This window comes from Neurospora tetrasperma (assembly GCF_000213175.1).
Source record: "Neurospora tetrasperma FGSC 2508 unplaced genomic scaffold NEUTE1scaffold_81, whole genome shotgun sequence".
Lineage (NCBI taxonomy): Eukaryota > Fungi > Ascomycota > Sordariomycetes > Sordariales > Sordariaceae > Neurospora > Neurospora tetrasperma.
The window spans coordinates 656,671-684,026 of record NW_009799179.1 but is presented as its reverse complement, the minus strand read 5'-3'; the positions used below and the strand labels follow the sequence as shown (position 1 = coordinate 684,026).

General features: G+C 51.5%; 4 protein-coding genes across 4 annotated transcripts; 3 read left to right on the top strand and 1 right to left on the bottom strand.

The window, feature by feature from the left end:
- Positions 1 to 5,224: 5,224 nt before the first annotated feature.
- On the bottom strand, positions 5,225 to 9,035 carry NEUTE1DRAFT_125203 (uncharacterized protein; the record flags this gene model as incomplete). Its single annotated transcript, XM_009856847.1, has 5 exons — positions 5,225 to 5,829; positions 5,896 to 6,631; positions 6,685 to 6,757; positions 6,813 to 7,703; positions 7,764 to 9,035. The coding sequence occupies 5 exons, from the start codon at positions 9,033 to 9,035 to the stop codon at positions 5,385 to 5,387; spliced, it is 3,417 nt and encodes a 1,138-aa protein (XP_009855149.1).
- A 2,098-nt stretch (positions 9,036 to 11,133) lies between these two features.
- Positions 11,134 to 15,092, top strand: NEUTE1DRAFT_104548 (uncharacterized protein; the record flags this gene model as incomplete). Its single annotated transcript, XM_009856846.1, has 6 exons — positions 11,134 to 11,798; positions 11,859 to 12,581; positions 12,643 to 13,490; positions 13,908 to 14,411; positions 14,452 to 14,781; positions 14,863 to 15,092. The coding sequence occupies 6 exons, from the start codon at positions 11,134 to 11,136 to the stop codon at positions 15,090 to 15,092; spliced, it is 3,300 nt and encodes a 1,099-aa protein (XP_009855148.1).
- A 1,870-nt stretch (positions 15,093 to 16,962) lies between these two features.
- NEUTE1DRAFT_113579 (fumarate hydratase mitochondrial precursor) lies at positions 16,963 to 18,640 on the top strand (the record flags this gene model as incomplete). Its single annotated transcript, XM_009856845.1, has 2 exons — positions 16,963 to 17,353; positions 17,427 to 18,640. The coding sequence occupies 2 exons, from the start codon at positions 16,963 to 16,965 to the stop codon at positions 18,638 to 18,640; spliced, it is 1,605 nt and encodes a 534-aa protein (XP_009855147.1).
- A 4,308-nt stretch (positions 18,641 to 22,948) lies between these two features.
- Positions 22,949 to 24,645, top strand: NEUTE1DRAFT_113578 (malate synthase, glyoxysomal; the record flags this gene model as incomplete). Its single annotated transcript, XM_009856844.1, has 2 exons — positions 22,949 to 24,288; positions 24,357 to 24,645. The coding sequence occupies 2 exons, from the start codon at positions 22,949 to 22,951 to the stop codon at positions 24,643 to 24,645; spliced, it is 1,629 nt and encodes a 542-aa protein (XP_009855146.1).
- Between the last annotated feature and the right edge of the window lie 2,711 nt (positions 24,646 to 27,356).

The following is a 27,356-nucleotide window of genomic DNA, read 5'->3' as shown; positions in this document are numbered from 1 at the left end:
CGAGACCGCCGCAACCGGGCCCTGCCACAAGAGAATGACACGGAAGCTGCTGCCCCCCTCGACGTACGACCCGAAAATGTGTTGTCAAAAAGCCAATCACAAAGCTGCTGGTGATATCAGTTGAGAGAGCGATCTCGGACTGACCTCTACTACATATGCACTAGAGGTCAGGTAACCACCCGCTGGTCGCCAAGACAATTCAAGCTTCCGACGTACAGCTACACAGTCACAGTATGGTTGCGCGTTTCCCTGTCCAACCCTTGATCTCTGCCGAGATAGTACCGTAACTGCAATATAGATAGAGATAGATTGGAGATAGGTAAAGGGAAGCTAGTTATGATCGATGTGGTCTCACCTGTGATGCCATCTGTCTGCGACCGGGCGGGCATATTCCCAGCTTGCCAGCTTTGTGAACCCAAACTCTCATGCACGGGTGGGAAGACAAGCGCCAAACCTACTTGGGGAGACCTCCGGCTTCGGAGATTTGAGTGAGGACAGACAACAACGCTGTTGGTGTTGTGGTGTTGCTTCGTTCCGTCCCTCAGTCCTTCTCCTTTGATAGGTAGGTAGGGTCAATGGACGGGATAGATGTCGAACTGTCTGTCGAACGAACGGCTTGCTGGCTGGCTGGCTGGCTGGCTGGCTGAGGTGGCAGGTTGACGTACTGTAAAATAGAATAGAATAGACACCAGTCTGTCTGGCAGGCGGTGTGTTCCCCGAACAAGACGGGTGCGGTAGGAATGGATGATGGAACGAACAAGAATGCGAAGAGACAACTTGAAAGTTGTCAGACGGGGAGGTTAAGGAATCAAAGTGCTCGCCGCCATTCCACCTGTTCGTCCATCTTCATTCACGAGAAGTACTCACGAACAACCTAATTAGTTCGTTCGATCGAACTATAGTGCACACCACTATACATACCGCGGCTGCGCAAGTCATATCCAGAAGCGGATTGTAAAGAAAAGTTAGAGGGGGAAGGAATGGAAGGCTTCACCTCAGCCGAGCACGCTAGCGATTCATTCGGGGTAGTGACGACTGACTTCCCTTTGGGGGGGTGACCACTGTCACCACACCAGCACCACCACCAGCACCACCACGCGGCGGCCCTCAGCGTCATCATCCTTCATCCTGTACTCAGTTCTCTCAGCTCTCTTTGCAGTCACAGTCAGTCAGTCAGTCAGTCGCATCCCGGCCTCTTTCCCTTCTATCGGGCAATCTTGGAACTGCAAGCAAGTTGTTTATTCGCCCATTTTGCTTATTTTTCCTGTTGATTTTCGCTCCTACTCCTCGTCTTTCTTGCGGCAACTTTGGACGGACAGACAGCGAGAAAAACCAGAAAACAGAAAGCAAAGCGGCTGCTGGTATGTAAACCCTAGACAGTCTTTTTTTTTTTTTTTTTTTTTCTTTTTCTTTTTGGTTCGCTTTCTTTTCGAGACGGGCGGCGGGCAAAAGACGGGCGGCGGGCGGCCACCTACCAATTAGGGGGTAAATTCGACGTGGGGGTTCACATTCACCCCAAGACCCAGATCCAAAGGCACACCACCCACCCCACCACCACCACCACCACCACCCCCCGCAGCATGTGGTGGTGGTCGGTTGCGATGTGGGACCGACAGGGGCGAGAGCACGGGGTGGTTGTCGGACGCGGGGGGACGACAGGCTTGTGAGGAGGGATGGTTGGTTGGTTGGTCGACAGGGGCTGCTGCTGGGGGGTTGGATGGATGGATGGATGGATGGTTCCGTTGGTTTTGAAGAACTAAAACGGCAAGGCAAGGTCAAGGTCGTCGTCGTCTTCTTCTGCAATGGCTGGATCCTGGATCCCTCCTCCTTTCGATAAACGGTCTCGCTCGGTCTTGATGATGGGACGAAGGCAAAATGTTGAAAGAGGTTGGCTGTGTTGTGTTTTTGAGGGAACTGCAGCCGGAGCCGAAGCTGGGTTTCTCGGCCAAATTTCCCAAGGATCCGGGCCGATGATCATCAATAAACCTGTGCTGGGAAACAGGTTCGTTCCGTTGCTGGTCTCAATGTTGTAGTGGTAGTTGTTGTTGTTGTTGTTGGATGGATGGATGGATGGTGGCTCGCGACTGTTTTGACCTGTCTTTGCTTGGCCTTTCTCCTTGATGCTGTGGTTGTTGTTTGGATGTTGACTTCATGCCCTTCTTGGTCCTCCTCGTTCCAAAGTGACCCCTAACCCTGATTTTGAACCTTCATTTTCCTATCCCATGCTTTGCTGGTTTCATGTGTTGTTCATTGATGTTTCCTGGTTGAGTTGGTGAAGTCAAAGTGTTGCTGGAACTGTTGAGACTTGTCTGTCCATATCCAAGACCAAGAGGGAATCAGCGAGCTTTATAACTAATGGCAACTTGGCTTACTTCCTTTCTTCTCTTGTTCAAAAAGGAAAGTACCAACACACGTCCATCGTTTGCTGGCATCGCAATTTTGTTTGGTTCGTCAAAAGAGATAGATAGGATGCGATTTCCCTTATCTCTTGGTGGCCACAGGGCCATCTATCAACACAATCGCAAGCGGACGCTGGATCTGGAATGGCCGTCCACCATTCACAGCGTGCCGATCAGCGCATGACCACCTGGACGCAGAGACGTTTGGCAGTTCACAACCATTCAAAATTGGCGAAACACTATCTGCAATTCCTTTTTCTATCTCCAGGGATTCTTACCTACACCTGTCCCTTGAGGTTTCCAGCAGCGAGCGATATCAATCTTATCTATCTATCTTGATACAAAGAGGGTATGTTACTCGCTAATGTCAACGCCCAATGGACGTCTTCGTCAACGAAGCGGGAATGGTGAAGAGTCTCATTCTATGATGGGCTGTTCCACCTGCTATTTTGAGATATAGCATACAGCCAAAGTAATGCTTGGACTGCCTTGGCTATTTTGGGCCCGATGCGAAGTTCCAATGAGAGTATGATTTTCGCTGTTCTTGAAAGTCCATGAGCATGCGTATTGTTCTACACGTGGAGGGAGAACGCAGCTTTACTGGCAACTATACCTTTAATCATCTGATGCCTCCAATCCTTCTTTTGTCTTTTTGGCATGTTCTTGGGGGACGGATACGCCGAGAGCCTGTGTTTTCATCAAGGGACTTGATATTTACATTCTGACAATCGTTTTTCGAACTCCTATGGAGTACAGGACATACAGGCCCAATACATGATCCATACACTACCTCTAGATAGAGGTATATCTTGCATACGCCAATTGCACGAAGGGTCCTTCCTTCCTTCCTTCTTTGACGTTTGTTCATCATGAAAGCCGGAAGGAACAAAGGCAGGTGCTGTAATTCAAGCAAGCACGCGGTGCTACTTAGAAGACATTCACATCGATGAACAGTCATCCAATTGTGATCCGGCAAGATTTCGTTCCCCTTCGTATAAGATAACCGATGACGAGTAACATCTTTTCATAACATCTCCTTCTTTTTGGTTTCTTGACGATAGTCGCTAGTAGCTGAGAATAGACGGGATGAATGGATCATAGAGATCTATCAATGGAAGGCCGGGAAACTTTCATCAACGAGTCGAAATACTACTTGACGATATCTTTAACAAGACGGATATCATCACTTGGCCCCCGTCTGTAAGGCAAGGCAAGCAAGGAAACATGGCATTACAGTAAAGGTAGGTACGCCTTACACGCAAGAGGCAGCAAGCACCGAGCCAGAGAGAGGCAGGAGCATATGAATATGGCAGGTGCTGTTCGGTTCTTTCCGTATTTAGATATGAGCAAGTAAGCAAGCAACTGAAGCATCCATCTCGCCGGGGATGTCAAATCAAATGGACAGGGTTGGCTGTATCACTCAGCCTTACTCTGTACTGGAGACGGGATATCTCCTCCTCTTATCGCATGCGTTACGTTCGGAACTTCCTGGTGGACGATTGCGTGATCAACGACTATCATGACCACAAAACACGCCTCACACTCTGGAACAGGGATCATCTAACGATCATCATACAAGCAGTGGCATAGATGAACACGGATACAAAAGGTTTAGCTGGCAACCCTCCTTGAACTTCATCGTTTGTGCCTTTTGCCTTTTTGAAGGGCCGTTTGCGATCTCTAGGTATAAAACCCGGAGACATGGTACCAGACTCACGAGATGATCACGTTGTCGACACACACATGAGGTGACTCGATAACTTCCACTTTTGGCGAACGTGAGCAATGATTTCAGTCAGTTTCCTAACATAGAGGACAGAAGACACAAACACATACACATACACGCACCTCAGGTCATGTCATGTCAACGACACATTCCAGTCTCACAGTTGGATGGCTCCGTCAGCGCTCACGAAAACTGTTGACCTGACATACCATCGATAATTTCGACGCCCTCAGCCCCATTTTTACTCGGATACCTATATAAAGGTCAACGATTTCGGAAAAACGACGTTACCCTACCGAGAACCAAGAGATACAAGAGGCAACTTACCGAAATCTACCCAAAATGGTGTTCGTCTAAATGAGAACATCTAGACACCCGGAAGATTCCCATGAAGACGAAAAGAAGTCCACCCCGTCAGTAGACTGTAAACTCTACACTCTCAAGAAACTGCCAACCCCGATATCCACAAACTCCAAATCCACCGCTAATCCTCACGTACACAGTACATTACACCACATCCGCTTCTCCATCTTCCGACCTACATAGTGTAGACGGCAATTTGTCTGTGCACTAGATTTCGTAGTGGCGCAAAACGTGAGAATCCACATCTGGCATTAACAACAGAGCAGCTCCGACGGAGATATTCTCTGGTTGTCTGGATCTCCGAGGGAGACCTAGAACTACGCAGTAGAAGAGATGCAAGTTCGGCAGGCAAGTGGCGCAGACTGGGCGTCTCCGCGTTATCCACCGTGATGACGGTTATTCCCCGCTTGTTCCTGTTGATCAATGGATACCTTTACCATGACTTGCATGGCATGTATGGATACCTACCTCTCCCGTAGGCAGTAGTGTAGCGCCGAGTTGGTGGCTAGAGTTAGAAGTACCTACCTGTCGACATTGACGGGAAAAACTGGTGGTGTAGTTTCGGAGGGAGGCTTGAAGAGAAGATAGTGACACGACAGGAGGAGTAGGGATAGGTAATTGCCAGACGGGACTGAAATCAGATACAGCAATAACATCGACTTACATCCTCCTAAGCAAAAGAAAGGCCAGGTAGTCTTTGCTTTACCACGAGCGTCAGACATAGATAGGAAGATGAACAGTGAATAGATCTTGAACAGATATCAAGTAGACAGACAACCAGCTATACAAGCCTCTCCAAACTCCAGAATAGCAAAAAAAGCCACGCAAATAATCCCCGAATCATCAGTTCCTTTTAAGAACCACCCCTCCTTCTAACCCATCCAAGTCCAGCCCTATCAAGCTTGCGAAGCCTCCACCATCGAGGAAGCCTGCGAAGCGTCATCCCTCGCCACCTGGCTCGCAAACGGAATCGTCCTGTTCAACAATCCTCTCTGAATCGCTGCAAACTTTCCAAAGTTCATCTTGACGGTTCCCTCGGGGTCGACATGCTCGCCAGAGATGATCGTGTGGACCCTCATGCGCCTGTCGTATCTGAGCCCAGACAGTAGCTTGGGCGTGATCAGGAAGTACTGCGACGTGCGTTCGCCGCAGGCAATCTCGACCATGCGTTCATGCACCATGCGCTCGTTGCGGGGGTCCATGCCCTGGTTGATTTCGTCGACGACACGGAAGGGGGATTGGGCCATTGACTGGAGGGACATGAGGTAGAAGATGGTTGAGACAGCGCGCTCGCCGCCGGATTGACGGTGTTGGTCAAGTCGTTGGAGGGCTTCGCCTGCTCTGTTGGGTGGAAAGGGGTTAGTTAGTGGTCGGGAGAGAAGAGAAGGGGAAGAAGGGGAAACGTACCGGAATCGGACCTTGATTTCAATGGCCCATTTCTCGAAATCCTCGTCCTTGTGGACGCCAACTTCTCCCGCGCAGCTGATCTGTTCAAAGTTGTACGAGAACGCATCGTTGATCCTGCTGACAAGTTCATCCAGCCTAGGCTCCCACTGGCTCCTGATGGTTTCGATCTTGGCGTTTACGTCGGCTAGCTGGGCTACGCGGCGCTCATGGTTGGCTTGCTCGCGTTCGATCTTCTGGGCCCAGTCCTGGTACTCCTTGAGCGCATGTGGGTTATTGGCCTCAATGCCGTCCGCCAAAGTCTCCTGTGCCCTAAGATCACTCTCAACTTGTTCTAGAGTCGTGGCCTTCGCCAGAGCAAAAAATTCTCCCCCACTCCTCTCCTCCTCGCTGAGGGCTTCTTCGGCAGCTGCCTTTGCCTCGGTGGCCCGTTGGCGGATCTCGGCAATTTGCCTTGAGATTTCACTCAGGGCCCTTTTCTCGTCTTCCAGGTTCTTGATAATCTCGACGTTCTTCTCCTTCAACACTTCAAAGTCAGACTGGGCTTCGATGAGAAGTACCTTTGCTTCCTGAAGGGCCTGATACGCCTCTCGGATGCCCGAAAGTTTCGCTTGATGCTGTAAAACGGCTTTGGCCGTTTCGAGAACGGCGCGATCGTGCTGCTTCTCGAGATCGGCCAGTTGGGCCTGAGTTTCGATGAGCTCCTGCCTCTTATCCTGCTCGGACCTCTTCTCGGATTCTGGAAGTCATGTTAGCAAGACGCATGGCTAGTTCGGGTCAACGAAAACCTACCGATCTTGTCAGGGAGAGCTTGCCAAATGCTGTGTTCCCTTTGTAGCTCGTTTTTCTCGGCTCGTATTTGCTCCTGTTTGTGCGTGTCAGTGGATTGGAACCATGAAATTACAAGCCGGGTAACGTACGAGTTTATCCTTGATTGTTATTATCTCATTACGCAGTACATCCATGCGCCCTACCAACTCATCATGTGTCTGTTTCAATTCCTCGCGTTCGGCGCGGGCTTCATCCCTCTGACGCTCCAATTCCCTCTTCACGGAGTCATCCACCGGCTTGTCTGTCCAGAACTTGCCCGGACGGACCTGCATAACGCGAGTTGATACGGCATTGGGGCCGTATTCTACACGGCGGTTGCTCATGTAGGATTGCTTTCCGGCAGCGAAAAAGCGTATGCGGCCGTCCAAAGTGATCTTGTGGTATTGTTCTTCCGAAATATCAGCAAGTCCAACTGCAGTACTGTGAAGTTTTTTCTCGGAGCACAACATGGCCAGTACTGGGCTTGGACCTTCAAGACAGTCAATGATGAACCCGTCAAGACCAAACGCGTTGAGTTCGGCCTGCGACGTAGGCCGCCTGAAGGAGTCGACGTCGGCTTCGCAGCATCGCAAAGTGGCGGAAAGCCCCATTTTGTTGATGACTTGGTCACTGAGCGTCTTGTGATCCTTTCTGGTCTGTGACGTAAAGCACAAGAAATCACTCTCCTGCAGAAAGGCTTGAATCAGGTTGGAATAACGAGGATCCTTGACGGAGCAGGTCAGCATCGGGGGTCCGAAGACCTCCTTCTCAAAAACGTTCTGGTTCTCCTGTAGCCATTCCCAGATCTGGGCAGCGTCCCTGTTGGCCTGTTGCAGCTGGCTGAGTAACTGACCCTGGTGAGAATCGAGAGCCGCTATCTTCTCCTCCGCCGTTCGGATTGTCCTATTTATTTCTCTCCCTTGAGATTTTAACGTCGTCACTTGATCATTCACTTCCGCGATCTCCTGTTCCTTATCGCGAATCACATGCTCTTGCTCTCGCTGTTAGGTGTCAGCATGGTAACAAGGTCACTCGATCGCCGTCAGGAAAGGATTACTTACAATCCGCCTGTTCCATTCGGCTGGATCAAAATCCCTGGGGTTCTGTTTGTGCTTGGCTTCCAACTCGGTGATCTTCTTACGGATCTTGCCAAGTTCCTGTCTTCTAGCCGCAAATGCGCCTTGTTCCGCTTCAAGCTGACCAGCGAGGTTCTTGACTTTGCTCTCAGCCGCCTCGATTCCTCTGACAGCATTGTCAGCATCTTTTTCGGCGTCTCTCAACCTGGCTGTCCTGGTTTCGACAGCGGCTTTAATACCCTCCACGTATTCCTGCTTCTTATTAACCGCCTCCAAGGATGGAGCAGAGTCTCGCTGGAGTTGGTTCAGACGTCGTTCTGCTTCCTTCTTCTTCCTTTTCTCAACGTGAAATTGTTCACGGGCCTCGTTATAGGCAACCACAAGCTTCAGCTTTTTGAGTTTGGCAATGGCGACCTCGTACTGTTCCTTTTCCCGAAGCCTCTCGACATCAGTCTGCAGAGCTGCTTGGCGCTCCTCCAATCTCTTGATCTCCTCGCCGCTCTCGTCGGCACTGCGCTGGGCTTCTGCTTGGACCCTGTAGTGGTCTTTCAGTTCGCTTTGCCACGCAATCATTTCTTCCGGTGCGGCGGCTTGCAAAGTCTTTTCCAGCAACTCGACCGGAGTGAGGCCAGCAAACTCGGCCACTTTTTCCTGGGGCAAGAATTGACAGAGATTGTCGATTTGGATGCGTAGCGACTTCATCAGTTGGCGTACTTCCTTGTGAGTCGCTTGCTCATGGTTGATGGTGAACCTTGTTTTGTTGGTCTCTCGGATGATGAGCAGACCGACGACGTAGTTGTCCTCTCCGGGTTTCCCCTGAAGTTCCACCTCGATCCTAGCTTCGTCCTTTCCGTGCTTTACAAACTCTCCGACGGCAGTGGCGCGGCCCAATACACTGGAAGGAAAGCCTAATCCCAAGCAAATAGCACAGACAAGCGAGCTCTTTCCGGTGCCGTTGGGCCCAATGACCATGTTCAAACTCGGACCAAGATAAAACTCGGCCTCGTTGTAGGTGACGAAATCCTTGAGTTTGACACGGACAATGGCACCAGGCTGGAATCCGGAACTGCTTTGGCCATTTGGCTGGGGTGATGCCGATGCTGTAGGGTCCCTTCTCCTGCGTGATCGGGCTTGTGGCCTGTTGCCGTCAATGTTGTGTGAACCATCGCCTCCTCTGAGGTTGAAGCTGCTGAACATGTCGTCATCCGTTAGATTTGGCTGTCCCGCGGCGGGGAGGGACATGAGCTCAAACGCCATGCTTGCGGGAATGTGAGATTGGGGCGAAAATAGACGAGTTCCGCTGCAGAGACTGGCAAGAATGGTCTCGCGTGTGGAATCTGGGCATATTCCAGCGATTGAAAGTTCAGAATCAAAACCCGGCCAAAGGCTGGACCTGGACCTGAGACAAATCTGAGGCGAGACTGGATCAGAACCAATGGGACGACGGAAGATGCTGGACTAGTATGATGTGTTTAAAAACTGGCACGGAACCCAAGGCTGGGGATCAAACGAGGACGTGAAGAGATACAAAGGACGGATGTCGTTGAACAAGTCTAGAATGGACGCGACAGTGGCGCGTTGGTCAATGGAGTTTCCTGAATGGGTCGTTGCGATAGTGGAGAGCAGAAGAGACGGGTGCGGGTCGCCAGATCACGAGGTGGGATAGCTCGTGCGTTGCTGCCCCTGCCCGCTGAAATTGGTAGTTATGCATCTTATGCACCTGTCTGGTCCAAGCTTCAGGACCCTTGTGCATCTTGTGGCTTGGCGTCGAGTCAATTTTCTGTACAGGTTAAACTTCCTGACTTCATGGCATTGCTCACGACCACTAGACTCGAGCTGCTTTTCTCTATGAAAAGCGGTGTTTTCGATCTCTCAAATATCCATTGGCGCAACTATAACTTGAAAGAGCCGCGAGAAGCCTCTCACATTTTCGGAGACACGCATTCGCAGGACCTGCTGTTGACTCATGTTTGGGCTTATCCATTCCTCCCATTCATATCAATGGCCACTTCCCCAGCTGCTTCGCTTTATCTTCGCCCCAAGCTTATAATGGTTTCTTATACCTGGTCTTTGGGCGGAATTTCAACGGTTGTCAAAGTATGGGAAGCAATCGATAAACTCAGAAGTTCACGGCAATGCTTTGCACGTCTAACGGAGTTGAACGGCACACAACGAACGTCCACTGGAACACCGCAACAAAGCTTACTTTCCATCTACAGATGACATTGAATCTCATTTTACGAGTTCATGGTTTCCAGGCATTTTGTCTTTGGGGAGTTTTGTCTGTGCATGTGTACTATCGAAGTTTGCCTGCTCCAAAACATACTTCGTATATGGAATAGGACCGTGTTAATGGGCACCCCATTCTTTGGGCTTGACGAGACGTATGCCTTCAGACGTTTTCTTTTCAGCTAGAGAGCTGTCAAGGTATCTTACTCGCCCAATTGCAACGTATGGGGTGCAATCAAGGCGAGTTCATGAGGGAGTGTCTTTGCAGACTGGCAATCATGAAGGGAATGAGTGGAACAGGGGGGCGGCAACTCGAGAGAAACTTCCTCCCAACAACCAACATATTGGAACCTTTAACTTGGTCAAACCAGGAAGGCCAATGTAATTCCGGGCCATGTTGTTGTTCGTCCGATGTCACTGGAATGGTGCCGGCCGGAGTATCGTGGTCAATCAAGGGCAGGCCGTTGCCGGGGAAATCGCTCCTTCCATTCCAGAGACATCGACTCTGCGGGCCCAAACATTGGACGGCCACACAAAACCAAAAAAACCTGAAAGTTACGACGGCTGGTCCGGTCCGTCAAGTCCAAGATTTCCACAGCCAATTCTGATGTATTGTACCGGTAAAGTCGTCCCGCCCCAAATCTGAAGTGCCAGCCGCAGCCTCAGACCTTCCACCTCCACCCTTCCCGTCCGCCTCTTCACCCTTTCCTCACCCTCTCCTCACCCTCCACTCTCCTCACCTCCATTTTTCGATACTTCCACTTCGACCTACCGCGTCCTCGACATCATTCAATTCTTGCACTCACACTTGCGCAAACCATCCCGTTGGGTTCAACTCAATTCGTCTCGGGATTTCCTATCTTGTTGCTCGTGTCTCTCCTTCTTCCTCTCCTGTTGCGCTCCTTGGCATCGCCAGTTCGGCATTGCTCTTGCCTGTCGTCTGTTGTTGTCTGTCTCTACCTTACTTGGGTAGTAGCCTCACTCTCCCTTTTCAGAGAAGAGCCCGCGATCGTACTGAACATCTACAGCCGCCCGTCGCGACTTGATTGCTTCGTTCACGTCGGTCATCCTCCACCGATATTGGCGAGGCTCTACTATCCTTCCATGCCACGCTGAGTCTGTTACCATGGACAAGCGAACGGGCTCTCGTGTTTCCGTCCGCCAACCCCTCGGCGACGCGACCAACAGAGCAAACATCGCCGCAATGCAAACCAGCTCGCGACCCAAGCTCGAGGCTAACGCAAAGTCATGGAAGAATACCAACCGCTGCAAATCTAACCCTCCCATCAATACCGACATCCCTCTCGTTCAGCATCATATCGTAACCATCCCCTCTCCAGTTGCGGTACCGGATGTCCCCTCCATGAGCCGCCTCCGCCACCCTTCTTCACTTCAGCAGATGAACACCCAAGCCTCTGATGCGCGCCGTGTCTCGCAATTCTCCAATGTCTCCTCCAATGCGTCCATCACACGCCTACAAAAGACCCATATCGGTCCATGGCAGTTGGGCAAGACCCTGGGCAAAGGTGCCTCTGCCCGCGTTCGCCTTGCGCGCCATCGCACCACCCACCAGCTGGTCGCCATCAAGATTGTAGCCAAGAGCACTGCCCACGTTACGCAAGCTACGAGTATGGCGAACCTGGACCGAGTCGACTACCGCAAGCCAAGCATGAGCACCGACGGGGTCCGCCGAATGCCCCTCGCCATCGAGAGAGAGGTTGCGATCCTGAAGCTCATTCAGCATCCGAACATCATCAAGCTACATGACATCTGGGAGAACAGACAGGATATGTAAGACAAGCATTGCTATACCCGGTTCTTGGTGATTGGCTTGGCTAACATCTGGTCCAGCTATCTTGTCACGGAGTACGTCGAAAAGGGTGACCTGTTTGACTTCATCAACTGGAACGGCAGCCTCAACGAAGAGGAAGCGATTTTCTACTATCGGCAAATCATGAGCGCTCTAGAGTACTGCCATAGCTTCAACATCTGCCATCGGGACCTGAAGCCCGAAAACATTTTGCTCAAGGCAGATGGCCAAATCAAGATTGCCGATTTTGGCATGGCAGCCCTGCACCAGGAGCCAACCCATCACCTCAAAACCGCTTGCGGCAGTCCTCATTATGCTGCCCCCGAGCTGCTGAAGCATCAACCATACAAGGGCTCAGCCGTGGACATATGGGCCATGGGAGTTATTTTGTTTGCCATGTTGGCTGGCCGTCTCCCCTTCGATGACAGTGACATGGACACTATGCTTCAAAGGGCCAGAAAAGGCTATTACAAGATGCCAAACGAGCTCTCTCGAGAGGCTAAAGACCTTATCCGGAAAATCTTGGTCGTCAACCCATTGCAACGCATTACCATGAAGCAGATGTGGAAGCATCCCCTCATCAAGAAGTATGACTATGTCGACGATTATCAGCAGAGCGATGGTCAACCGCAGGACGTCTTGAGGAACGCAGACATTGGTCCCATCCCGGAGAAGGAAGTTGATCCCCAGATTCTCAGACAGCTCAAGGCCATGTGGCATGCCTATTCAGAGGCCCAGATCAAGGAGAAACTTGGTCAAAACAAGTAAGTCTATGCCTCTTTTATCCAATCTCCATTCACCCCTCATGCTAACCTTGCGCAACAGACCAAACGACCAGAAGGTGTTTTATTGGCTTCTCTACCGGCATAGACATGCACAGCTCGAGAACTATAACAACGACATCCCCATTTCGAAGAGCGATTTCCACCACTTGAAGCCCCCTAACTGGGGCAAGCGCATCTCGACCTGCGAATTCACGCAGTCCTCTAGAAATGGTCATGGGAGAAGCATTTCCAAGTTCACTGTCATCTCCAACGTCGCCGAAGTTAATGATTCCGGCACTGTCAGGAGCTATGATCCTTACAGAGCGTCACAAGTTCTGCGCAATTGCGCTTCGGAAGCGAGCCACGCAAGGATCATTGTCCACCGCAATCCCTCCGAGCCAGGAACCCGGTCCAATACGTCGAACATTGCCCATTCATACAACTCCTATACTTCTTTTGGCGGTTCATTCCGTAGGCGGCCGAGAATGAACTCTCAACGCACAAATACCACGGGGCGCTTGCGATCGTCCATGGGATCTATGGGTTCACTCAGAAGTCTCAATGGTACACCCCGTGTGCGGGCAAACAACCGATCCAGAAGGGGTGTTGATTTTTCCAGCATTCGTGCCAGAGACCGACTCCAGGCTCGTATCCGCGAGAATGTGCGGGCTGCTCCGAGCAGTGCAGCGGGAAGTAGTGTGGTCGATAGACGTGACTCCTGCAGGCAGCAGCAGAGACAGAAGGCCGCAATTATCCATTCTGCCGACAACACTCTGAAATCGAGAGATGAGACGCTCATCTGGGACGAGGAACTGCAGCAGCTTGGTTATAGGATTGCAATGGATTGCGATGAAGCATTCCGTAGCTCTCTTGTCGGGTCTGAATCTAGTGTTGCTGTTAGCGGGTCTCGTGAGAACAGTCCGTTTTCCCTCTCCCTGGGTGCATCTTCGCCATCTCCGCAGCCAGAGTCGCCGACGGCACTACCCCTTGAACAACAAGCCGTCAATCATTCGTGGGTGAACCGACCTCTTCCTCCGATCCCATCCATCGAAATATCTCCAGCTGTAAATCAGACCTATGGGGTAAATGTAGTCCATCCAGCTCCTCTCAGGATAGAGCGACTTTCTCTAGGCAATTGCGCCTCAGCCTCACAAACTATTGTCCCAGACCGCCGCATTGTCTCGGAGCCTGCCTACACGACGCCTGCCAACAGGGACCCCCGACAACTACCGTCCATAAATGAAACGGCGTCCGAAGACTGGACACGAAATGCTTCCACCAGATGGACATCTCCTGACACACCATCACCGGCTGAGAACAACAAAGCGCTGGACTACCTGGCTAGAGCCGAGAACACTATTCGTGTGGTCAACTCTCCTACGGCAGGCCCCGTCCCTATGCCGGAACCTCTTAATGTCCGCAAGGTCTCCAAGGCGACCCCAGCCGCGTCTTGTGAAAGCAACTACCGCAAGACAGCCTTGTCGAACATCCCTCCTGATTTCAAGGAGAACTACCCACCGGGAACACAGCAGGAAGAGCAGGGTGTTGGCGATAACACTGTCAATGCTGGCGCTCCAGCTAAGAAGCGTGTCCCGTCTTGGTTCAGGCGGTCCTCCAAAGAGAACACGAGCTTTGCCACCACCGCCAATACGGCCGCGATTCACAACGATAGCACAATCATCTCTGATATTCACCAGCAACTGGACGGACTTGAATCACAGTCTAGTGCTAGACCAGACCCGTATCCGAACAAGAAGAAGGCCTTCAGCCTTGCATTTTGGAAGGGATCCAAGAGTGAGAACTCGTCGCCTACAGGTAAGAATGACCTCTGTATGTATGTGGAAGCTTAACTTACTGACATTAGATGCAGCATCGACTTTTGATATCAGCACCAGCAAAGAAGGCGGTGGGAAGAAACACAAGTCCAGCAAGAGCGAGTCGAGAGTGGTTAGCGGCGCGACTTCACAGAGCTGGGGTGAGGGCGAAGGGGTTGGCCGTCAAATTGAGGTTCAGCAGAACTGGCTGGCCCGGCTGTTCCGGGTCAAGCCTGCTACGCGACACCTGTGCTTCTCCATGCCTAGACGGCGGGCTCGGCAAGAGGTAGCGATCCTGCTCAGGGAGTGGCGCCAGTTTGGCATCAAGGATGTCGAGGTTGATAAGGAACGCAACATCATCTTTGCCCGCGTGGGCGCCCAGAATGGTGAGTCATTTTTGTCTGGTGTTCGGCATCAGGGCTATGTGGGGACATGGATATGCTGACGTTTTGATGTTCGATGTCCAGTGCACAACGTCAAGGAGGTCTCGTTTGCGATTGAAATCATGATGGTAATTGAGCATGGCAAGCGTAACCAGCGAACCCAACTCAGCATTGCGCGTTTCACGCAGGAGAAGGGAGCAGCTAGCAGCTTCCACAAGGTTGTTGATGCGATCAACGTGGAGTTCCGCAACCGCGGGCTGCTTGTCACCGACAAGCGCAAGACGCAGATGATGATCAAGACTCTCAACTCTTGATTGTATCCTATGCGGACCTCACCTCTCGCCATCATTGCTCACACTCTTCTTTCACCATTGCAGTTGCTGCGAAGTCGACATTGACGGCGTGCTGTTGTTGCCGAACAAAGGCTCGAAGCATATTATGTTGTCTTTCTGGTGGACATTGCAATTTTCTATGCCCAGCTTATACTATCGTTGTTTAGGGGTCTTATCATGTTGCCTTTGGTGTAAACGGAGTGATGGGGCACCTTGTTGGACTAGGATTGGATGTGAGGAAAATCCTCTGGAGTTTCAGGATGGCGAATGGATACGGGTTATTAGTCCTGGTCGTATAGAGGGGGGGTGAGGAACAGTCCTTGGGTTTGTTACAAAGAGAATGGGCAGGGGTAAGAAGTTGTTTGTTTACTCAAAAAGGGGGTGGTGGTGGTGAGGAAGAAAACAACGAAGCGACAGATCCGAAGATGCCCTCCGTCTTTCCCTACGTAATCTTGGCATTTGGCGGCTATGGTGGGGATGGTGGAGCCCAGTTGATGAGTGAGTCCGCTTGACAAGCTGTGTTTATTGGAAGTTGCGAGTCGTTGTCGTTGAGAAGGACGACATTCAGGAGAAGATGGAGATGGAGAGATGGAAAAGGGGACGGGGGACATTCATGATTCCCTTTGACATGAGCTACTACAGTACCTTTTGTTATCTTTTAATTGTGGTCTTGAGCTGGTGTATGGAGCTTGAGATGCTAGAAGCTTGTAATATTTATGTATCTTCCATGTCTAGGAGTCAGTGCCGTGGTAGACCCAAATGAAAAAAAAAAAGGTGTTAAGTTTCAATGAGAGGTTTTCGAGATTCAACTAACTGTGCAGCCAACAAAAGAATTTCTACGACACTGTTACCATGATGGTTTGTTTGTTGGTCACCTCAGATTGGTCAATGCCAACTGTTCCCTTTTGCTGTTCGCGTTTGAACGGGGTTCCGATTGGGCGGTGATGGGTAGTAACCGGGGTGGCCCGGCCGGAGCTAGGGTAACGGACCAGCGGGTTGCGGGCAATTCTAGGGTTTATAGTGAGCGCAGACCGCTGCTGCCGTGTTTGGGGGCCGCGAGAGGGGGAACAGGCGGGATAGCGGGACACGCGGGACTGGGCAGTGGACGGGCGGCCAGGGGTAGGTAGCTCGGGCTTCCTCAATTGACAAGGAGGCATGGGGTTAGTTGTTGCCGGGTCGCGCGAAAGGGTGACGACACGGCAGAAAAAAATGGAAGCTCTGAGACGTTCGTTGTCCTGCTGGCGGACGGCGGGACGGGACCTAAGTAACCATTGCGCTTCTCGCTTCCGCTTCCCGAGTGCTGGCGACTGACGAGGAGGGTTCATGGGTTGGTTCCATATTCCACGAGGGGCCCGTGGATGAGTGCTTTTTATAAGCGCGCGAACGCGTGAATTTCCGTGATTTCCTGTTGTTCCTGAACTTGTTAAATATAATAATATCTCAAGCCTCCCTATCCTCCTCCCTACGGAGCTGCTGTTTGTGACCTTTCCTGGTGCGTATATTCCTTAATTTAGTTGTTTCCATTTGTATGTTTACTTTGCATTCTCTTGATACCCCCATCATCTCTGCCAACGTCACTTTCCACTCCTTCTTCATTGCCCTGAGTATTTTATGAGTAGTCGCATCTCCATTGTGTGGGAATACCTACTACTATCGTACTACCAGGTGTAGTGTCGATTTCCCCTCATCACCACCTATCATCAGCATCATCTGACCACAAGTCGCATCTCCTGCTCTCCAACCGACATACCCCGCTATCACCAAGCTTCCAGACCACCACCTTCCGGTGCTAGCCACACGCATACGAGCACAGTTCGCTTACACACGCTCTCCCAATAGAATATTAGTAACCATGCTTCGATCGATGCGCACTGCCGGCCGCCTGGCCAAGCCTCGGGCTGCTGCTGCCGTTGCTAGCACATGCCTTTCTGGCACCGCCCGCGTTGCTTCAAATGTCGCCAGCTCCTCCTCCTCCAAGGCCGCCATCAGCTTCTCCGTTGCTCCCAAGACCTCTGCCCGTTACTTCTCCAGCTCCTCCGCCATGGCCAAGAACACCAGAATCGAGACCGACGCCTTTGGCGAGATTGAGGTCGAGGATGACAAGTACTGGGGCGCCCAGACCCAGCGCTCTCTGAGCAACTTCAAGATCAACCAGCCCCAGGACCGCATGCCTCCTCCCATCATCAAGGCTTTCGGTATCCTCAAGGGCGCTGCCGCCAAAGTCAACACGCGCTACGGCCTTGGTACGTGAATTCCTCTTCTTGGGAGCTCTGAAAGAGCTATGCGCGCAGAAGCTGACCTTTGGGCGAGTTACAGACCCCAAGATTGCCGAGGCCATCCAGCAGGCCGCCAAGGAGGTCGCCGACCTCAAGCTCCTCGACCACTTCCCCCTCGTCGTCTGGCAGACCGGCTCCGGCACCCAGTCCAACATGAACGCCAACGAGGTCATCTCCAACCGTGCCATTGAGATCCTCGGCGGCGTCAAGGGCTCCAAGAAGCCCGTGCACCCCAACGACCACGTCAACCGCTCCGCCTCGTCCAACGACACCTTCCCCACCGTCATGCACATCGCCGCCGTCCTCGAGGTCGAGGGTGAGCTCCTGCCCGCGCTCAAGTCCCTCCGCGACGCCCTCCAGGCCAAGGTGGACGAGTTCGAGGCCAAGAAGATCATCAAGATCGGCCGCACCCACTTGCAGGACGCCACCCCCTTGACTCTCGCCCAGGAGTTCTCTGGCTACGTTGCCCAGCTCGACTTCGGCATCAAGCGCGTCGAGGAGTCCCTCCCCGACCTCCGCCTGCTCGCCCAGGGCGGCACCGCCGTCGGCACCGGCATCAACACGTACATTGGCTTCGCCGAGGCCATTGCCGAGGAAGTCACCAAGATGACCGGTACCGAGTTCAAGACGGCCCCCAACAAGTTTGAGGCTCTCGCCGCGCACGACGCCCTCGTCCACGCCCACGGCGCCCTCAACACCCTGGCGGCCTCCCTGACCAAGATCGCCCAGGACATCCGCTACCTCGGCTCCGGCCCCCGCTGCGGCCTCGGCGAGCTCAACCTGCCCGAGAACGAGCCCGGCTCGTCCATCATGCCGGGCAAGGTCAACCCCACCCAGTGCGAGGCCTTGACCATGGTCTGCGCGCAGGTGATGGGCAACCACGTGGCCACCACCATTGGCGGCATGAACGGCCAGTTCGAGCTGAACGTGTACAAGCCTTTGATCATCCGCAACTTCTTGCACTCTGTCCGCCTGTTGGCCGATGGCATGCGTTCGTTTGAGAAGAACCTGGTCCACGGCTTGACGGCCAACGAGGAGAGGATTGCCAAGATCATGAAGGAGAGTCTGATGCTGGTTACTTGCTTGAACCCCAAGATTGGCTATGACATGGCGTCCAAGGTGGCCAAGAATGCGCACAAGAAGGGCTTGACGCTCAAGCAGTCGGCGCTCGAGCTGGGCGCGTTGACGGAGGAGGAGTTTGATGCCTTGGTGAAGCCCGAGTTGATGATTGGTCCTCAGCCTTATAAGGGTTAGATCTGACTATTGATTGGTCTGGGCAGGGGGGGATAGAGAGGGAGACGGAGAGGGGGAAGGAAGGTGATGATGATTTGTAATTCTATGTAGAATGAAGCCTCAATGATACCATTTTGAAGTACGCCTCCTTTCAAGTCCCAGGTCCCCATTGTGTCCGACTGCTCGAAGTGAGCTGCGTGGCGTGCTTGTTTAAGCTCATGTTGCGTAGTATACATTCACGGGAGCTTTCAAGGTCTTGTATCCCTTCTGTTTTCTTCCTCCGTTGCCCCATGAGGGTAGTGTTTCGCGATCCAGGCAAAACCGTTTAGGAGAGGAGGTTTCTATAAGTAAGGCCAGATAAGTACCCCAACTATGTATGTCCGAACTTCCTACTTGTCAATCAACTTGCACTCTTCCCCCTGCCACACTGAGGTTATCTTGGCAGACCTGGTGCCGGGAACCAAAGTCCGGGATAAATGGAATTGGATGAGATGGGATAGACGGCATGAAATATATCAATCAGTTCAATCCCAACGATCTCGTCGGGTCGAGCGGACAGTTCTCATCCGAAGAGTTGAGTTCTCTTTCGAAGCAATTTAAGAACGGAAGTGTGATTGAATGTTTGGATTGAAAGGAAAGTCAAGAGACCTTGTTTGTCTCAAGGTATGGAGAAGCAAACTGTGACGCGAGAGACTTGAAGAGTTTTTGAAGAGATCTTGAAGAGTACTTGAAGAGACCTTGAAGAGTTCTTGAAGAGTGCATGAAGAGTGTATGAAGAGTACTTGAAGAGATCTTGAAGAGATCTTGAAGAGTCCTCAAAGAGTCCTCGAAGAGTCAGTCCCTGACGATATAAAAATATAGTAGTTTGCCCAGGATCCGCAATGTCCTATCCCAGTGCTAAAGCACAACCAGTTTCAATCCTTCTACTCTCTGCCTACCTATTCTTGAGGATCTCTCTTCGCGAAGCCAGATGGATGCACGGGAGATCGAAAATTCTGACCATCACGTCTTTTTTTTCTTTCTTTCTTTCTTTCTTTCTTTCTTTCTTTCTTTCCTTCCTTCCTTCCTTCTTCCCAACGCAACTCCCCGATCTCGTACTTACTTCGTCTCCTTTTTTGCCCCTAGATGTTCCTGAACCTTATTTCTCCTCTGCGGTCTTTCTTCGTTTTCCCGAAATGTGCCTTGTCATGTAGTCATTTGCAAAGGTAATGTCTCGACAGCCGGCACCGGAAGCTTCTTTTCTAGAGACTTACCGGTTGTATGCGGTGAGTACAGATGGAACTGAACTGTCTGTACCTACCCTTTGACCGAATCCGAAAAAGCATATGTAGCATGTGTGTACGCTGCCTATGTGCTGCCATGTATCTCGGTAGCCTATGCTATGCAAGCTTGCCACTGCGGTTTGTGCAGTACCTATGTACCTACGTTTAGTACGTTGCATGGTTGATGCAAGGTATGATGTTGTCTCGGACAATTGGTGTCAGGAGGTGGGTTACGCATTTGCAGTTGTGAATATGGTGAGCGTATCAAGTCGACTTGGCGAAGTTGGTGAGCACGGTGAGATCAGTGGGCCGATGAGGTTGGTCATGTCGAAGGGTCGGTACGTAACAGAAGTTCGGTAATTGTGGAGCCTCCCGCCTCCCGCGTCCGGACCGGCCGGAGTTCGGGCCTTGAGCTTGTCTATATGTCAACGCCAGTTTCAGGTTTCCTCCCTGGTGCCAGACCGGACGGTTATTGTCAGTAGTTCGAAAAGTGCTGATTCCTGGATCGGAGGTGGCCAATTGATGTAGTCGTAGGCGGCCCCTCTCCGGGAACCGACACCCGTCGGTGTTAGTTGAGTTCGCAGTATTTCTTAAAGATTTCGAATGTTGAGCCGACGACTTCCAGTCCGCTGGTACACTACTTCCGAGCCCGGAGGAGCTTCTTATGTCCGGTCTACGGCAATAATCGAACATTGTCATAGGGTACCAATCGACGTCCATCGCCGATAACTTGCCTCGAGCTTGCGTTGTGTACTGCGTAGTACACTACTACGGTAAAGGTTCAAGGTTGGAAGTACTGTATTTGCCTTTCTTGTGATGATCGCAGGTGATCACCACCTCGCGATTGGCGAGAACCTTGAGAGGCACGATGTTCCTGGCAGGTAGGAGACAAGCTTGGTCTGACCTTGTCGAGTTTACTGTACCCCGTCGTGCCCATCAAGCCCGTATCCAAATATGGACCTTATTCGGGCCTGGGGAACTTTTTGGGCTTCATGGTTTGGCATTCCATACAGAGGTCCATTCCTATTTTAGGTCACAGTCAGGACAGAACGGTCTATGATTGAACTGTACTTGGGTCACTACGTATGATCGATCCTTGTCTTGTCTCTGTCTTTCTGCTTTGTTTGGATTGTCGCTGTTTGAATCGTGTAAGTTCGGAGTCGCGAACTTCTCGTGACTAGACATGGACGACGTGGATCGGAAAGAGTCGGTAAAGTGTCTATGAACCCTGTTCTCCCCACACCCGAAAGGAGTCGACCTCGGCTCTGCGCCGGCAGATCGGAGACAAACCCAAAACATGGGGATGCATTCCCGTTGGTCGTCCAGTGGTTTGTCCCCTGGACACCCAGTGGCCAGTCGAGTGATAGCCAGTGGCACTCTTCTTGAGCCCCGGATGGATGGCGGGGCAAGTCGCCGGGCCTGGGGAAGTTCCCTTGCAAGGGACGCGGAACGGTAGACGAAAACAAAAGCGTCTCCAAGCCAAGAGAAAGCTTGTCGAAAGCGAAGCAGGGGAGACTTGGAGCACAGGTATCGAGCAAACAGGGGAGCCTAGAAAAAGAAGTGGGAGAAAGCTGGACTTTATCTCGTCAGCTGACCTATTGATTGGTGTCATTCAGTACGATATCGGAGCCGGGTGTTTTGTTGAGCTGATAGAAATAAAGGACTGAATGTCGTTGAATGCAACTCAAGGTCTGAACTGCAATGTCTGGTTTGTAAGCAGAAAGAGACGAGAAACCCAGAAATTTATTATGAGTTGAGAAAGCGATCAAGTTGATAAGAAGTTGATAAAGCGAGCGAGTCTTCCTTCTTCGGGTATGGACCTCACCAGTCCCGCGTTAAAGCGTGACTGCAGGCCGCCGTAGTCCCCCACAAGTTCTGGGTGATTTTGGCGGGCGGACCCCGCTCACATGGCGGGGTTGGCCGGTAAGGTACCAGGGTACATACCTCATTTCCCCTTCGTACCGATGACCTCACAGCCGGGACTGCAGTGGAAATGTACATACCGTACGGTAGCCGTCACATGTCAGAGTCGATTACCCCGACATTCATTACATACAGCTTTCATCCTTTGTAAGTTTGGGTGACCGGCCGCTTCTTGACGAGATGATGCCTTTGCTTGAAGTTCAAGACGTCCAAGTCGAACAGAGGGATGAAAAAAAACATGAGATGACGGTCATTGAAGCAGCAATTGATGGTTTACCGTGAGTGCCGCCTTTTGGCGAGAGGTGGATGCAGGACAACAACAAACCACTTCTGTTGGAGACATGACAAAGTACAATGGAGACTCGACTTACACCGGTACGTTACAGCAGGTGGACGATTCGTGAAAGGATGAGCATCGATTTGCCTTCCAGGGTATCATCGTACCTAGACCGGGACAAACCGCGAAGAGCCACATGGGAGACTGCCCCTAGCCCGAGGCAGGTATCTCGAGATGCAAATTGATAAGGACAACAGTAAAAGAGGCAAGATATGATTAACAGTCGGTAACACAACCCCGCCAAGGGGGCTCCATCAAGCAGACCACAGACCACGCGCTGGTGCTATTGCCGAGCCATCGACAAGATGCATGGCCCCGGTTCTTTTCGTCATGCCTCGTTAGGACGACGTTAGTGTAAAGTGCTCGATAGACGGACATCAATTGGATCCAGAAACCGAGTTGCCTAGGTGAGTGACTCAAGCCCAGATGGGAAGTGGGTTGAAGCCATGGGATCTTCACGAGACCTCTTCAAGCTATCAATTCCTCCACACAGATAAACAGACTCCTCTCCCCTTCCTCCTTTTAGCTCCTTCTTCTCTCTTCACTGTCCCAAGTTATCCTATCTATACCCCCATTCATCCAATCTACTTGCCCCTCCACCACCTCCTCCGGCAAACATCATCCTCTCTTCACATCCTCGGCACTTTTCGGTAGCACGGGTTCTTCTTAGTTCGTATGTTTGCTCTTGACATTACTTATTAACTCTTTGCTCTGAACTTGATTGCTGACTTTCTGACCTCTTTCTTGAAGAACGATTTCATACCATCAGCATTTTCTTTTACAAAGATACCCACCACATATTTCACAATGGCTTCCGTCGAGACTCTTCTCCAGGGCGTCACCATCAGCGGCCCCATTGAGGAGCATCAGAGGAAGATCCTGACTCCCCAGGCTCTCTCCTTCGTCGCTCTCCTCCACCGTTCCTTCAACCAGACCCGCAAGAACCTCCTCGAGCGCCGTCAGCTCCGCCAGGCCGAGATCGACCGCGGTGTCCTCCCCGACTTCCTCCCCGAGACCAAGCACATCCGTGAGAACCCCACATGGAAGGGTGCGCCTCCCGCTCCCGGTCTCGTCGACCGCCGCGTCGAGATCACCGGTCCCACCGACCGCAAGATGGTCGTCAACGCTCTCAACTCCGATGTCTACACCTACATGGCCGATTTCGAGGACTCCAGCGCCCCTACCTGGGCCAACATGGTCAACGGCCAGGTGAACCTCTACGATGCCATCCGTCGCCAGATCGACTTCAAGCAGGGCCCCAAGGAGTACAAGCTTCGCACCGACAGGACTCTTCCCACCCTCATCGTCCGCCCTCGTGGCTGGCACCTTGAGGAGAAGCACGTTACCATTGACGGCGAGCCCGTCAGCGGTTCGCTTTTCGACTTTGGTCTTTACTTCTTCCACAACGCCAAGGAGCTCGTCCAGCGCGGCTTCGGCCCCTACTTCTACCTCCCCAAGATGGAGTCTCACCTTGAGGCCCGTCTGTGGAACGACGCCTTCAACCTCGCCCAGGACTACGTTGGCATTCCCCGCGGCACCATCCGTGGTACCGTCCTGATCGAGACCATTCTCGCCGCCTTCGAGATGGACGAGATCATCTACGAGCTCCGCGAGCACTCCTCCGGTCTTAACTGCGGCCGTTGGGATTACATCTTCTCCACCATCAAGAAGTTCCGCAACCACTCTTCCTTCGTCCTCCCCGACCGCTCCTGCGTCACCATGACCGTCCCCTTCATGGACGCTTACGTCAAGCTCCTCATCCAGACCTGCCACAAGCGCGGTGTCCACGCCATGGGCGGCATGGCCGCTCAGATCCCCATCAAGGACGACAAGGCCGCCAACGACAAGGCCATGGAGGGTGTCCGCGCCGACAAGCTCCGCGAGGCCCGTGCCGGCCACGACGGTACTTGGGTTGCTCACCCCGCCCTTGCCAGCATTGCTCTTGAGGTCTTCAACAAGCACATGCCTACCCCCAACCAGCTCTTCAACCGCCGTGAGGACGTCAAGATTGGCCAGCAGGACCTGCTCAACATGAACGTCCCCGGCTCGATCACCGAGGAGGGTATCCGCAAGAACCTCAACATTGGTCTCGGTTACATGGAGGCCTGGATCCGTGGTGTCGGTTGCGTCCCCATCAACTACCTCATGTACGTATATGCTTTCTCCCCCATCTGCTTAGCATCCACCATCATCATCATACTAACAACCACAACAGGGAGGATGCCGCCACCGCCGAGGTTTCCCGCTCCCAGCTCTGGCAGTGGGTGAAGCACGGCGTCATGACCGCCGAGGGCAAGCGCGTCGACAAGTCGTACGCCCTCAAGCTTCTCAAGGAGCAGACCGACGAGCTCGCCTCCAAGGCTCCCCAGGGTAACAAGTTCAACCTTGCCGCTCAGTACTTCGCCACCCAGGTGACTGGCGAGGACTATGCCGACTTCTTGACCTCCCTGCTTTACAACGAGATTACCAGCGCTGGTAACTCGTTGCCTGCTTCCAAGCTCTAAATGCTGAGCTTGGGATATAAGGTGTACGACGAAAATAGGGATGGAACGGGAAAAGCAAAATCGTATGGACATCAAAGTACGATGGATGACATGAGAGTGCTGTGATGATGATGAGCGATGTGGATTTTTCTTATGATCTTACTTTTCTTTGGGGTTCCGGATATATCACATCATATCAGTTCAGGCTTTCTGTTTCTTGGTTATTTTTTATTACCCTGGGAAATTGAAATATTATCCTCAGTTCTTTCGTATCCAAATTTTCATTAAATGATTACCCCCCCTCGTGCATGCGCCTAATAATGCATAACAGCCCATGGATGCCCACAGCCGGCCATCCGTAATTATTCAGTATAGGCAGCAGCATGACCGCTACTTGCATATCCCACTGCTTTGTCGAATATGTGCATACCTCTATCTATTCATTGGAGCCTTGAGGGCCTAACAGCTATACCAACTCCACCAGTCTCCTCAAGTCGGGTCTCTCAAAATTCTTACCGTACACTATACGCCAGATATTGGGATAATGGTAATCTATTCTCGACACTAATTAACCTGACGACTTTCCTAAATCCAGACACTACCTCTACATTTCTTCCTTCTCGTCATCTATTCAGTCATGAGAATAATTGACCGAACCACAATGCAGTGCACACTGCCTGATAAATATTATCTATGTATACCTACTGACTGCAAGATACAAATAACGAATCTCACACGGATTGTACTCGGCAAGTGAGCAGCACAATAAGCTAGGTAGAGATACCCTGCAGTCAGGAAATCACCTCCGTTCTTGTCTTGGGGTGGATAGAGTCAGTCAGTTCAGAAAATTAACTCCTGCTTCTGTCGGGTGAGGTCTCAATTATGGAAAGAAACTGAAGTCAGACTACCTGGAAAAGTGGAAAAGGGGAAAAACCACTCGACAACTGCACGGGAGCCTGGGACTTTTACCTCCACTCATTAGGTCTTTGGAGTCTGGTTTAACGGCGGTTTTTTTTTTTTTTTTTTCATGGCAACCGCTTACTTAAGTTGTCTTTCTCCACTGTCTCTCGTGAGCGTCAACCCCCTTTTGAGTTTTTTTTTTCATGTCGAGAAACACTCACCATAAGGTAGGTAGGTAGCTGAGACCGATGATCTACCACCATAGTCCGGTGGAGCTTCAAGTTGTAGCTGTCAAGAGAAAAGTAAAACGACGAGGACTAGAGAGAGCGAGGATTCCATTACCTACGTACCTGTACTTATCCAGGGGGTAGGTTTTCCACAACGATAACAGGACGGGGAAGTTGATGATGCAGTGGCGACAACTAACGGCTGGGATCATACAAAGTGTGAAGTCCCCTCGTACTCACTTTTGAGTTTGTTCGATCTCTTAGTTGCCTTTCTTTCTAGGGGACGGACGCTCCTGCTCAATTAAAGTTCAGTTCAGTTCATTTTCGTATTGTCCTTTCTCTTTTGATTTCTCCGCCTTAACTACAACGTCTCTTCTTCCTTCGTTTTTTTTTTTTTTTTTTTTTTGACTAGCATTCGTGTACGCGATGCTTTCATGGCTGATTTCTTTTCCTTTGCTGACCCCAATCCACACGAGTGTCCTCTTGGGAAATCCTTGTGTTCATCGTGTGAATGGTCTTCCTCGCGTCAGTTGAGATTGAGATCCGATGAAGTATTTTGAGTATTTCTCTTCGTCTTCATCATCCCCTTGATTACCTAAGCATCACTTACACCAAATGAAGAAGGCATGAACACCGGGGAAACCAAACAGTCCGTTTGTCAATTCCCATACATACAGACGTGTTCCATTGGCAATTACATACACCCCGCACCGTGAAAGTGTTATTGACAGGTGCGCTGTAAGACTTCAGTCCTTGGTGTCTTCCTCTATTATTCGAGCCACTGTTTTGACCTCTCGTTTTCAACATGGCGGTGACCCCGTTCAACCGACCGACCGGTGGACAACGATGCCGGCCCCCCTTTACTTGCCAGTCAGTCACTCACGCAATTCACTGCCGCGTTTGTCTACCCACGAGAATGGAATCCAAGCAACGGCATTGACTGCAGTGCAAAGAGTGAGAGAATATCAATCCACAAACCCCTGCCCCGAAAAGGGCGAAAAAGGGGAGAAGACAGGAAGAAAGTTGAGTATGACAAACGCAGGTACCCGTCGAGCTGGGGTTTGTGTCTTCAGCCGCCGCCGATTTTGTCAGTCTGCTGCCATTGACTGTTCCTTTGCGTTTTCGCCCTTTTGCTTGTGTCCGCTGTGACATCCAGTTGCTTTTTTGCGTTGTGATGAGTTAGCGCATGAACAATCAGTTATTATCGTGACATTGCTACCAATGCAATTCTTCTTTTTTTTCTTTTTTTTCTTTTTTTACGAAGTTGGTTCTCTGCAGCTTGACACCAAGCCGTGGCAGGCTATTGTTGGTGCATAGCCAATGTGTGTGAGAGATCTGACGTTCGGAAGCGCAATTGATATGCAATATTACTTTCCACCCCCGGTATAATAGACGTTTTATGGCTGCCGAAAATACTGTCTGTTTTCATCGATGTCCGCGAATGCACACCTTCAGCTGGCAGGGATGTCGAGCCGGGATGGGAGGTTTACTTGACTCTGTGTGTCCCTGTCTTTTTGTGCGACCATGGTCCTCTCCCTTTTCGGTCAGTAGACCAAATTGAGAGATCTCTCTCACCCAAGCATGGGTAATGGTGGGTGTGGCGTG